Here is a 13,014-nt window from a genome sequence, read left to right on the forward strand (position 1 = left end):
CAATGGCGCTCCAGGCGCGATGCGAGTGTGTTTCGCTAGTTTCAGCCTGACGCAGTTTTCATTTTCACGTCCTGCGTCACGCTGGTTAAAGCTGCTCTAAGTGATGTTGGGTGACGTCACTTCTTGTTGACGTTAAAAGTATCAAACAAAACGGAGGCTGCTGATGATGAGGATTAACTAAACACAGGCGATACAAATGAACTAAATGCCAGTAACCATGGATATGAAGGAGTGGCAGGAAAAGAACAAAGGAAGACATGTGACTACTGAAAATACAAACAAACACTGACACGTGACAAGGACCCAGCGGAACAACTCATTTTCCCCTTATAGAGCTATAAGCCCATCTAGTGGCAAGAGTCATGAAATATCATATTATATTATTTTTTCCACAAGAGGTCGTCAAAGACTGCCAATGTAAGATTGAATTAGAACTGAATTAAAAGGGTTATGCATGAAATTGTGAGTAATTGTGAATTTGAAGTTGAAAGAATGTGCTTAAATTATTATTTATTTATTATTTATTGATCAATGTACTAATTTAAAGGTAAATAAAATAAAAACTAATAAAACTATTATTATTAAACATTACTTTATGGACAAAAAGAAAATGTAAAAAAGTAAAAGTATAATTTCAGGGCTTCGGCCATTTTGACCCGCGAGGGAAGGATGACTCCGAACGAACGTTCTATTAATGTTACTGGGAGAACGTTTGTTCATAACTTTGAGAGAACGTTCCCTGTTAACTGAGGATTTTTCTGGGAAGTATTCTTGTGTTCTGGCAGCGGCTGTAAATTTGATGGTAAATTTGTCCTATTTTAAAATTCCAGCACTGCTTTAGGCCAATTATTAATAATTTCCCACGAACAACTTGTGCCGGGTTCAGACTACATGATTTTGGCACAACCGTTTGACGTAGCGTGTCGTGATGATCGATAAACAACACTGGGCAACGTTTAGTCGGACATGTTTCTTGTCCACGACACGACAACGATTAAAGAGTCAAAATCACATAATCTGTCACAGATTATCATAACATACTGTACAGAAATATTGTGCCGTCAGAACCCGGCGGTCCACTCTCCAGAAAACGCTGGGTTGATTTCACATGAACTGTGTAGCAGATGTTGTTCGCTCAGCTGTGAAAGAGTGAAGCGCTGAAGGTCGAATCTCACAGTGTAAACACGAGATGGGATTGTTCGGATTTAGGGTTAGGGTTAGAAATGTAAGTTTCTCAAGGATGAATAAAGTTTCATTACGTTTAAATCTTTGATCTGGCTGATTGTGGTTTTCACACGCCACTCATCACACAACTCACTCTTACTGCGACAGACTACACTCAGACTGAGAGAGAAACACATGAAGTGAGTGTGTAATCGCATCAGTTGAGAGGTAAATACATAATTCAGCAGCTCTTTACACCAGATGGGCAAATATACAGCTAATGTGATGCTGAGCGTCTGAACCGTGGCATGAGGAACCAACAGTCTAGTGAGAGTTGGCTGTGTTGTTGAGTTTATGAGAGCTTATACGTTATAACTGATTCTCATTACTGTGAAAAGTTCTGACCCCGTCCGAGAACTGCACTTCCGAACATGATATAATGTGTTACACAATAGTTTGAGCAATCGAGACGACTGATAAAGTATAACACTTCTTGATTATTAGTATGAGCAGAAGAGATTTAGAGACGTCCAGCTCACTCACCAGATGAACGTATTTCTCTGTGTCCAGATCTTTAACTGCGAATCAACAAAAACACGTGAGTTCATATCTGAGCTGTGTGTGTGTGTGTGTGTGTGTGTGTGAGTATTGTGCACATGTAAAGGCCCCGAGACACTGCTGTGACGCCATATTGAATATAACAAGGACAAAACAAAGTTCATTAGGATTTCATTTATGGAGTTTGAAACTTTGCAAAAGTGAACGTTCTGGAAAAGATCCACCTCTTTCCTCCCATTGGTTGGTGTGGTGATGATGTAATAGGTGGGTGTGGCTCTGAGGCTCTGCCTTCTTTGAGGTGTTGCGAGTGAAAACATGAACACACTGAGAGACTCTTTACAGTAGAAACTCAAGCTGTTTAATACTGTAAAGTTGGATATAAAGTGCTGCATAAAAAACCTGACATGACATTTTCTCATTTCTGTAGTGTGTTTATTCTGTCACTGAGAGGAAAGCGCAGCACTTATTCACATATTTCTCTACAGTGGATGATGTTCACTAACAGTACATCAGTGTGAGTGTATCGGGGCCTTCAGGTGTGTGAGGTGTGTGAGGTGTGTTGCTGTACCTCTGCCCAGTGTGTTCTCTCTCGTGTCCTTCATACTCATGGCCAGTGACGCCCCATCTGGAATCTGCAACATAGAGGTCAGAGGTCATTAGAGTGATTGAGAGTATGACACTACACTCCTGATGAAAACATGATCAGATTACACCAAATATGTAAAAAAGAAACAGAGAAGGGGAAACATCTAATCCTGTGGAAAACCAGTTTTCATATGTTTGCATATACACTAGTGGTTCTCAACGGGGGCGTTGGAAGCAAGCTTTTTGAAAGGGGGGCATTCAGGTGTTAATGGGGGGCGTTCACGAGTTTCAGGGACGGGGGATAGGGGGCGCTGGCCCAAAAAAGGTTGCGAACCACTGATATACACTCTCAGAACACACACACACACCTGATAGTGGGAAACGGTATTGAGTTTTTTCCTGCCGTCCTCCATGACAGACGTGTCATCCAGATCCTGCAGGATTCTGGTTCTGGATCCCTCGGGAAACCACTCTGACCCAGCAGAGAGAGAGAGAGAGTCAGAATCATTCTTATCTTGTCTGAATGTTGGTACAAATATACAAAGGTGTTTTTTTTCTTCTTTTTTTCTTTTCTTGCTTATATAAATGTATTCATACATTTGTTTACTGACAGATAGAAAGAAATGATAAGTAATACTTCACTCACTCGAGACTAACAACTAATACAACAGCTAGATAACGAGTGGATGATCAGTGATAACGAGTGGATGATTATAGATAACCAGTGGATGATCGGAGATAACAAGCCTAGATAAGAGGATTAGAGATAACAAGCCGTTATTCACCCAGCTCCACATCCTCCTCACGGGGCCACTGGGAGAACGGCAGGTTCTTGTAGAAGGCCTCCAGGAGCTTCTCCTTCACCTGGCCCATGGTGTCGGTGTTCATCACGCGCACGCTCACCGAGTCCATCCCGAAGCCTTGGAACGACACGCTCATGTTCTGCAGATGAGGAGGTCAGAGGTCACAGCACAACCTTCTCAGGACTTCAGCTAACGTTACGAACAAACGCTCTTTCAGTAATGCTAACATCTGTTCTCTAACACTTATGCATCAATTAAAAACCGTTCACACAGGTCCATGGAGGACGAATATGTCCGTGTCATAAAAATGTGAAGCTTGGGAACACAGACTTAAGTTTGGTCTCATTTTAAACAAGACCCTTGGCAGATTATTGTTAAAGTAAAAACAAGTTTAAAAAGTGATACCAAAAAAGTTTTTGAAAATGATTTACGAACAATATTTTATACAGAATGTATATTTTATTAAACATGTTGAACTCTAAACCTGCTAGAAAATCAAAACCATAAATCTAAACGAGTTGTGTTCCGAATTTGAGGTTGATATCTCATAAAATGATCTTTCAGTGAGAGTATGTTTGGGCATAGTAAACAACCAGCAGATTTCCCAATAGAAGCAGCAAAACGTCCTGGTTGCGTATGCAACCCACCGTTCCCTGAAGGAGGGAATGGAGGACGTAGTCCCTTCGCCACTATAGCTGGACCACCGCTGACCGAGTTCTCACAGCTCCTCAGCGTAAAGCAACTAGTGCGTGCATCCACTTCAATATTTATACCTGCTCCGCGGGGCGGAGTGTGTGATGCAAATCACGCATGCAAAATTTCATTTGCTCGTGCTCGCACGGTCGAAGACAATCGGCTCCCTATCGTGATCCCATTCAGTCGAAGTCGACTACGTCCTACGTCAGACGTAGTCGACTTCAACTGAATGGGATCTTTGGCCCTGGAAAACGCCACTAGAGCTGCCACCTTCCAGTGCCTGGGTAAAAGCCTCAATTCCCCCCGCAATTCTGAGGCGGAGAAGGCGAGGCCTAGGCCAGGGAAGTCAACTGCTGTTCCTACAGGACCACTGGGAAAGCGTACCTTTGTCAAGGAAGGAGAAGTACGCTGCGGAACCACATCCTGGCCCGAAGGGGAGGTAACATATGGGAGATACACGTATGGACTGCGTATCGCGCATCGCTCCGCCATGTCCGATGCAGCAGGGTATGGAGGAACTCAACAGGGTTCGGTTAAGGGGAACTCTACTGGAGCAAAATTGTGCACGTAACCAGTCCATAGGAGGGGAATGGCGCAGCAAGCCGAAACGCCGAACTGTGGTGAAACTGGCTTCATGTGAAGGGAGTCCACGGGAAGCAACAGATCGGGACATATAGACGCAGGTGGCATCGTGCCCCATCCCTGAGCATCAGGAGCATCTCTGCTCAACACGTGAGTGTAATGGAATTCACTGAGCTACAGGAGCATTTCTGCTCAACACCTGGTGTCATGAAGATCACTGAACTTGTTCTCTTCCTGATTTAAGCACCATAGTGCAAGAAGGCTCACTGGGGAACGCATTTCTGTGGAGCCCAGGGCCAGCTGTGGCCAGAGTTTTTGTCGAGGGATATCCGCTCAGACAAGAAACAACTGGTGTAGGACGAGTTCGGAGGGGCAACAACGTGGCTGTGTGGCCCCGAAGTGGTCCGAACAGCTGGCCAGCTGGGGATGGAGTCTCCACTGTATCCGGACCGGAGGCTGTCGTGAGGCTTGTGAGTGGCACAAGTGAGCAGGCCAGAAAAATAGGTGGAACGAAGCGACCTTAGAAGCTTCTGACTCCAAGGAGGAGGTGGCGGGTGAGTTGCAACATGCGAGGGGAGCGCGGCTCGTCGGTCGCAATGTTGTCAGAACAGTACAAGCTCGCTGAGCAGCGGTGTCTTGAAGTGAGGGACTGTACGCAACTCGAGGCAATGAATGCCAATGCAGTCAGAGGCGCCCAGAGTTCTGTTACAGCATGCCCTTTATACATGGCTCCTCAGCCATCACTTGGAGGACTCTTGTTCCAGGGGACTAGCCTGGGGAAACGAAGGTCTGCTTATGGGCTGAGGGATTGGCGACAGGCCAGTGGAGTGTGTCGCTCTGCCACGGCCACCTTAGGGACTCGGTCATCGAGCTAGTGCTGAAGTGGTCTCATATGGAGGAAGCCATGCGGCTGCATCTGCCATATGCCCCAGGAGCCTCTTAAAGTTTCAGTGGGACCCTTTCTCACTTCTACATAGCACTGAGCTGGCACACCTCACTTGAGAGATGCGCTAGACCGAGACCCCCTCCATACTAGAAAAGAGAAACGGAATTGGGCGAGATTACTCTACACACACACAGGACAGGAGCTCTGCTCAACACCTAGGTGTGATGGATCTCACTAAAAAATGTTTTAGGAGCATTTCTGCTCAACACCTAGGTATGATGAATATCACTGAGCCCGGGCGGAAGCCAAGCGAAATGAATCGCAAGCCAGGTCTGAAGGTACCGAATGAGGCCAGGCTGGGCATCGGTTGGAAGCGTTTTAGACTTCGACAAAACCGGACCAGGGCCAGGAGCCACAGATGTACCCGAGGTGGGGCAGCGAGGTGGAGGACAGGAATCCGGCTCGAGAGGTCCGAAGTTGGCCCGAAGCTGGATCTGAGTGTGTGGTGCAACACTTACCTGACTCCACTGGGTGGCAGGGGAAGCGTGAGAAGGCGGATGACCGGGTCCTCAAACGCACCCAGCTGCCAGCTGGCGAACAAGAGGGGGCTGAGGGGTGTAAGGCTTTACAGGGACACACACCAACAGACTAGCCCTCTTTGGGCCCAGGAACAGAGGAATTTACTTTTCTTTGAAGTGTGGGTACCACCTGCTCCGTTTTGGGAGCCAGCGGTGGAACAGACACACACACAAAGACTCCACCCGGCCCTCAACCAGGGGGAGGGAGTGGATGACCAACTCCAAAGCACCCTCCTCCATCCCTGAGCGGCCTGCTCAGGAACGCTTTCGCTGTCGCTTGCCAGCTGGCTTGGCAGCACCTAGAGTGGGCTGGGCGTCCATACTGCGACCGGCTCTATGCTGAGGCCTGGCTGGAGGCTGCTGCGGAGGCCCAGCAGAGCGGCGGCAGGGGAACACCCTCAACGACGAGCAGACGGAGGAACTGCCACCGGCGGCGGGGTGGCAGCAGCGGGCCGCCGAGGCAGGATGTGCTGGATGGCCTCCGTCTGCGCTTGGCAGCAGAAAACTGCTGGGCGCAGTTCTCTGCCGCATCGCAGAGCAGCCCAACCTGGGAAATTGGGGAGACCAGGAACCGAACCTTGTCCGCATCCGCCATACGACCAGGCTGAGCAAACGATGGCGCTCCTGGACCACTAACGTGGACATCGCCAGACCGATCACGCACGCCACGACACTCGTGCCCCGTAAGCTCTCCATGCATTTTGGAAGGAAAGGCACTGGGGCGGCGAGCTGAGAACCAGCGCGGCCCGTCCCGAGATACCAATCACCTAACCGAGACTGTTCGGGACACGGTGGAAGATTCCAGTCAAGCCCGACAGCCTCGGTGGCCCGATTCCGCATAGCTGATGTTTCTGGATCTGGCTCGGGCAACGTTACACTCCCAGAGGGAGATAACGCAGCCGAGTCATCATTTCCAGAGGTCAGCTCACACTCTGATGCTGCAATCGGCATCCTGTCCCCTGGAGAGGCCCGAATGAAACGGCTGGTCGGCCCATTACAGAGGGACCTGCACTCAACGGGGCTCCACCGGCTGCGATGTGATAGAGGAGTGAGGGGCCCACAGGGATTGGTAACCGGGCGGGGAAGCCTCACTATGACCCTCTGATCACCCATCCCACACGGTGCCGGAGCACACAGAGGAATGAACGCGGCAACACTGAACAGTGAACTGAAACAGTGAAGCACTCACTTTTCCGCCCTCTAACCAGCCGTCAACAAACAAACACAAAGATAATGAAAGAGAAGATTCTCTGCACTTCTGCAATCCAAAACAATCCGGTGCAACCAGGGCAGGATAAAACAAAGCAGAAAAAAGGAATCGCCGGTGCAGCACAGATGTCTTCTTATTAATAATTTTTTTTTAAGGTGCATAACAATTTCGTTTCGATGTAAAGTTACATCTTCATCAGAGTCCTAGATAAACAAAGATAAATTAGGTTGCTGTTAAAACAGCAGTTGAGAGCTCAAAGCTCGCGATCACCGCTGCACTCGCGCTGTAGAACCATCAGCAGCTGGGAGAGTCTTCCTTGAAGAAGCACCGACACAATCGCTCGTTTTTTGTTTTGTTTTTAACTCAACAACACTCTTCAGAGACACATTCAAACGGCTCTGAAGCAACTAGTGCGTGCATCCACTTCCTTGTTTATACCCGCTCCGAGGGGCGGAGAGTGTGATGCAAATCACACACGCAAAATTTCATTTGCTCGTGTAACACACACTTACAGCTGCATAAATTATCCAATTGGCTCTATTATACGCAGAAGCAGAAAACAGAAAACAGAAATAAAGCGAGTATTTGCTTTATTGGCCAAACCTGAGAAAATGGGACCATCTGGTAAAAAAATTATAACATTTTTCATTCTGAAGCCTTGCCAACAGAATAAAAGCCTGTTCACAAACATTGCATCATTTTACAGTTAAATGGCTCTGGGATTAAAAATGGCAGTTTTAATGGGTTTCAATGAGGACATTTCTGTCCCAAAGTTCCCGAGTGGAACTATGTTGTGTTTCTAGTGCAAAATAGATTTATTAAAGGAAATGACGGTGAAATAGTAAAATTCCAATAAAGATACACACCTGTGCCAAACTGTATGCAATCGGCATTAACACAGGCAAAGTGATCAAAAAACTTTTTTTTTAAAAACTGAAAAACACAAAAATGTCCATAAGGATGCACAAGGGTTAATAATGTTCTCAAATCGTTAGCACAAAAAATTGTTTATACATCTTTCATGGAGTGTTTATGTGTTTCAGTTGGACGTTCGTCTAACGTTTTTTTAAATGTAACTACCATTGCTGGGCAACGATTAATCGTGATTTATCGCATCCAAAATAAAAGTTTGTATTTACATAATATATGTGTGTGACCGCGTATAACTATTTTGTGTATATAAATACACATATATGCATGTATATATTTAAGAAATATTTGCATGTATATACTGTATACATATTTATACATAAGTTATATTAAATATAAATATAAATATTTTATATATGAATAACACATTCTTCTTAAATATATACATGCATATTTAAATATACAAAATAATTATACACAGCACACACATATATTATGTAAACACAAACTTTTATTTTGGATGTGTTTAATCGTTGCCCAGCAATAGTAGTTACTACTTGTTTCAGAGGACATTCAAAAGTAACATTCCCATAATGTTTGAAGAATGATACAACGTAATGTTCCCTCAACTGGACGTCTTGAACGTTCAGAGAACATTCAGAGATAATGTTTCCAATAACTCAACGGGACAGCTGTGTCACCCCTGCGCGCCTGCGGTTCACATGTGGCTGACCTGCGGCTGGGCTTCGATGTTCTCCCGCAGAAGCCACTCCTCGTTGAGTGTGTAGCGAGCCTTGCCCGTGATGGCGTCGATCGAGCCCTTGTTGATCTGCTGTTTGATGGCACACAACAGGAGGAAGAACGGCTCGCCAACCGTCTCCTGAGGAGAAACACCCGTTCACAACACACTCCTACAGTCAGTGGAGAACCAGCGAAACTCTCTCACACACACACACACACACACACACTCACACACACACACACCTTGAGGGAGAAACACCCGTTCACCACACACTCTTACAGTCAGTGGAGAACCAGCGGCGAAACTCTCTCACTCACTCACACACAAACACACACACACACACACACACACACACACACGCACACACACACACACCTTGAGGGAGAAACACCCGTTCACCACACACTCCTACAGTCAGTGGAGAACCAGCGGCGAAACTCTCTCACTCACTCACACACACACACACACAAACACACACACACACACACACACACACACACACACACACACACACACACACACACACAAACTCACACTCACACACACACAAACACACACACACACACACACACACAAACACACACACAAACTCACACTCACACACACACACACACACACAAACACACACACAAACTCACACTCACACACACACACACACACACACACAAACACACACACACACACACACACACACACCTTGAGGTAGCTGTACATGCAGATGGACATCCAGTTGGTGAGCATCTTCTCCACCACGGACTCTGTCCTCCTCAGCATCAGTTTGGGGTTCTTCGAGGCTGAGGCGTCGATCAGGTCCACGAGCAGGTCCTTCATGATGCTGGTGTAGTACTCCAGCTTACCATGGAGGGCGATGGTGAGCAGAGACGCAAGATTGCACCTAAACACCAACGACAGAATTCACATCATGACCTCAGTGCTGGAGAATGGAGTAATCGAGAACATTCCCATCGGTGTGGAAAGAAAAGCCGGAGTTGGGAAAAGCCCTTCCTCAGATGAATAGCTCCACACACATCAGCTACACAATCACACAACAGCTAATCGCACACAGATGAGGACCTCAGACAATGAAAGCACTGATGCATCACTTCAATGCAGGGTGTGTGTGGCTGAGATCCTGAACTCACTGAATTCTCCCGGGATCAAATCATCTACGCCTCGCTTCCCGACAGCTTTTGATCCTGTTGTTCAGAGCATTTATTATCAGCTGTTTTATGATTGTTTGTTATTCTGTTATGTGCGTTTCCCACTTACATGAACGTGCAGAGACATGCTTTAAGTGTCACTCGTTACTGTAACTTTATTGCACATCATAAGCACTTACATTACATGACATGTCTCTAGTGATTTTCATAAATCCTCAACCTAATGAGCCTCATCTGACAGTGTTGAGCAGAACTTATCATGTACAGTCGCTGTCTCGTGTTCCCCGATGTGCTTCTGGGTCACTGAACACACGCATGTCACTGAACATGATCCTGCAGGGCTTTACAACTATATATTTAAGGCTTTTCAAGACCTTTTAAGACCTGCACAAATAAGATTAATACCATATGAGTGGGGTAGAGGTTACATTATATATGTATGCCATAAACATATCACCAGCTACAATATTTATTCACTAAGTGCAAACAGCACATCTTGTAGGCAAAGGATATTTACTATACATTATATATATATATATATATATATTTACACAATATATTACGATTATTTACATATAATTTATTTAGTGTTGTTTTAATTGTTTATAAAAAATATAACTAAAATAAATGTATCCTGATATTAAAGACTAGTTGTATATACACTGCACCACAACATTAACTGTGTTAAAGTCAATCATTTCATCCCTTAAAACTCATCTTTGATCACCAAAATATTTTTCATATTTAATCGTTTTTTCCTTGATACAAATTTATTCATGCCTTAAAATATCTTGAATGTAACTCGACACCCTTCCCTCATTTAGTATGCGTGGTTCTATGAATATGCAAATGAGCCCCGCCTCCACTCACTCACTCAGCTCAGAGATCCACTGGTTGACGATCACACGTTGATCTGATTGGTTACAAGGTAGTTTGTGACGTCAGAAACACCAGCGATTTCAAAGCGTGTTTTTGAGTCTTTGTTTCACTGCAGTTTTAAGGAGGAAATACTCAGCAATGGAGTCGACTTATGAATTTACACATGGTTTGTCTTAAAGCGTATTAAAAACACCACATAGACACATAAACAACATTAAACGCTGGATTTTCACCACAGGGGGACTCTAAGAAAATGTATTCTGTATAATATGTGACTGCATCTGTGCCGTTCCTCCAGAGCGTCGTACATCTATCTCTCGTACATCTATCTCTCGTACATCTATCTCTCGCACATCTATCTCTCGTACATCTATCTCTCGTACATCTATCTCTCGCACATCTATCTCTCGCACATCTATCTCTAACACATCTATCTCTCGTACATCTATCTCTCGCACATCTATCTCTCGTACATCTATCTCTCGCACATCTATCTCTCGCACATCTATCTCTCGCACATCTATCTCTCGCACATCTATCTCTCGCACATCTATCTCTCGTACATCTATGTCCAGTTTTAAGTGCTAGCGTTACGGCGGCTTTAGGAAACTCGAACTGTGAAGAATTACGATCCACTTGGGCTTTTGGGAAGCGGTGTGTGTTCATCTCTCCGTATGTTTGACTGTACTGGGCTTGAGCTGTTACTCAGAGGTTATGAATGTTCTCGATGTTGTGTTATAGGTTACTCTGGGTTGTGTGAAGCACTGTTTGTAGAGCGGCCATCTTTACTCACCGATCCCTCACGGCGAAGTCCTTCTGCTGCTCGAGCGCATGAACGAAGGAGACCAGGAAGTGTTTGTTGTTGAGAAGAGTGGAAAACAGAGTGATGCCCTCCTCCAGGTTGGGCCGCATGCTGTTACACGGCTATGAGGAACACACACACACACACACACACACACACAGACACACACACACACACACACTATAAACCAGTCACTGTAAAACTACTTTAACTATCACTGTAAAATAACTTTCTTTTATTCCACGTGCTATTAAATAGTTTTATAAATAACTTACAGGTTTTATTGTGTGAAGCCTGATGTATTTCAGGGTTTTCTGTGTATTTGTTTTACTCCATCTGTTTTTTTAAAATTTGTTTTAAATTAGGTACATAATGTTGTCTTGAGTATGTGTTATGTTTGATACATTTCAGGGTTTTGTTCTTCAATATCCCGCCTTGTCAAACTCTAAATAAAACTAACTAAACTACTACATTATGCCCATATGCATTCTTTATAGAATAATGTTTGGCATTAGTGTGTTCTGTCGTGTTAAACACACTCTGCTCTCACAGGACTGGCGTTTCTCAATCGCACAGGGGAATCACAACATCCATTTCCCAACAGCTGTCCTTCCCCGACGCCGTATTACACAATCTGTGCTTTACTGCAGAATCATCATATAAAGAGCCAACGAGACAACAACAGCCACGCATCATTTCCCAGCGCGTGTGTGTGTGTGCGTGTGTGTGTGTGTGTGTGTGTGTCTCACCTGCCAGTCCTGCAGCAGAGGATGGGTTTCGGTCAGAGCTCTCGGGCCAAGCGGATCGTTCTCGTACACCGGCTGAACCAGACGCCGCTCGTAGTCACAGCACATCTACACACACACACACACACACACACACACACACACACACACACACACACACACAGAATCAACATTAAACTCTTAGTTCTTAGAGCTGTTCTGCTGAAATCATTACTCTTCTTATCCAGGTTCGGCCGTGTGTTTGAGCTCACGCTCAAAGTGCATTAAAGCATTATTCACTTCAGAATTAAAATGTCCTGATAATTTACTCTCCTCCTCGTCATCCGAGATGTTCATGTGTTTCTTTCAAGAGCGAAAATCTCCATCTCATTTTCTCCTCCAACTTCAAAATTGTCCGAAATCATTGTTTCACCTTTAATTTTTTATTTTTTTGTTTGGCGTTTGACTCAGTCTTTGCAGGTTCTCTTCGTAAGCACTGGGTCGGTTCTTACGCCTACGCCTACGCTTGACCTTTCAACCTGATCACGTAATGTGTGGAAATTCATCACAGCGAGAGCAAGACCAGCATCTGTGGTTGAAAGTATATAAATGTTTATTTCTTTATAAAATGTCGGCTGGTTTGTCTAGATGAGACTCTTATTCCTCGGCTGGATCGTGTCGAGACTTTGAAGCTGCACTGAAACTCACATCTGGACCTTCGACCCGTTGGACCCCATTGAAGACACTATATGGAGAAACATCCTGGAGTGTTTT

The 13,014-nt window shown here is 45.2% G+C and overlaps 1 protein-coding gene across 1 annotated transcript in view; it reads right to left on the bottom strand.

Moving 5' to 3' along the window:
* Positions 1-13,014, bottom strand: part of plxnd1 (plexin D1) — an 83,949-nt gene that overhangs the window by 9,093 nt on the left and 61,842 nt on the right. The window contains exons 23-30 of the mRNA XM_084087773.1: positions 12,265-12,369; positions 11,507-11,637; positions 9,371-9,569; positions 8,666-8,812; positions 3,093-3,249; positions 2,676-2,779; positions 2,291-2,354; positions 1,708-1,742 (exon numbers count right to left, since the gene is read on the bottom strand). Coding sequence (XP_083943899.1) covers positions 1,708-1,742; positions 2,291-2,354; positions 2,676-2,779; positions 3,093-3,249; positions 8,666-8,812; positions 9,371-9,569; positions 11,507-11,637; positions 12,265-12,369 — 942 coding nt within the window. The remainder of the gene's footprint in view (positions 1-1,707; positions 1,743-2,290; positions 2,355-2,675; positions 2,780-3,092; positions 3,250-8,665; positions 8,813-9,370; positions 9,570-11,506; positions 11,638-12,264; positions 12,370-13,014) is intronic.

Source organism: Abramis brama (assembly GCF_963993115.1).
Source record: "Abramis brama genome assembly, chromosome: 16".
NCBI classification, from domain to species: Eukaryota; Metazoa; Chordata; class Actinopteri; order Cypriniformes; family Leuciscidae; genus Abramis; species Abramis brama.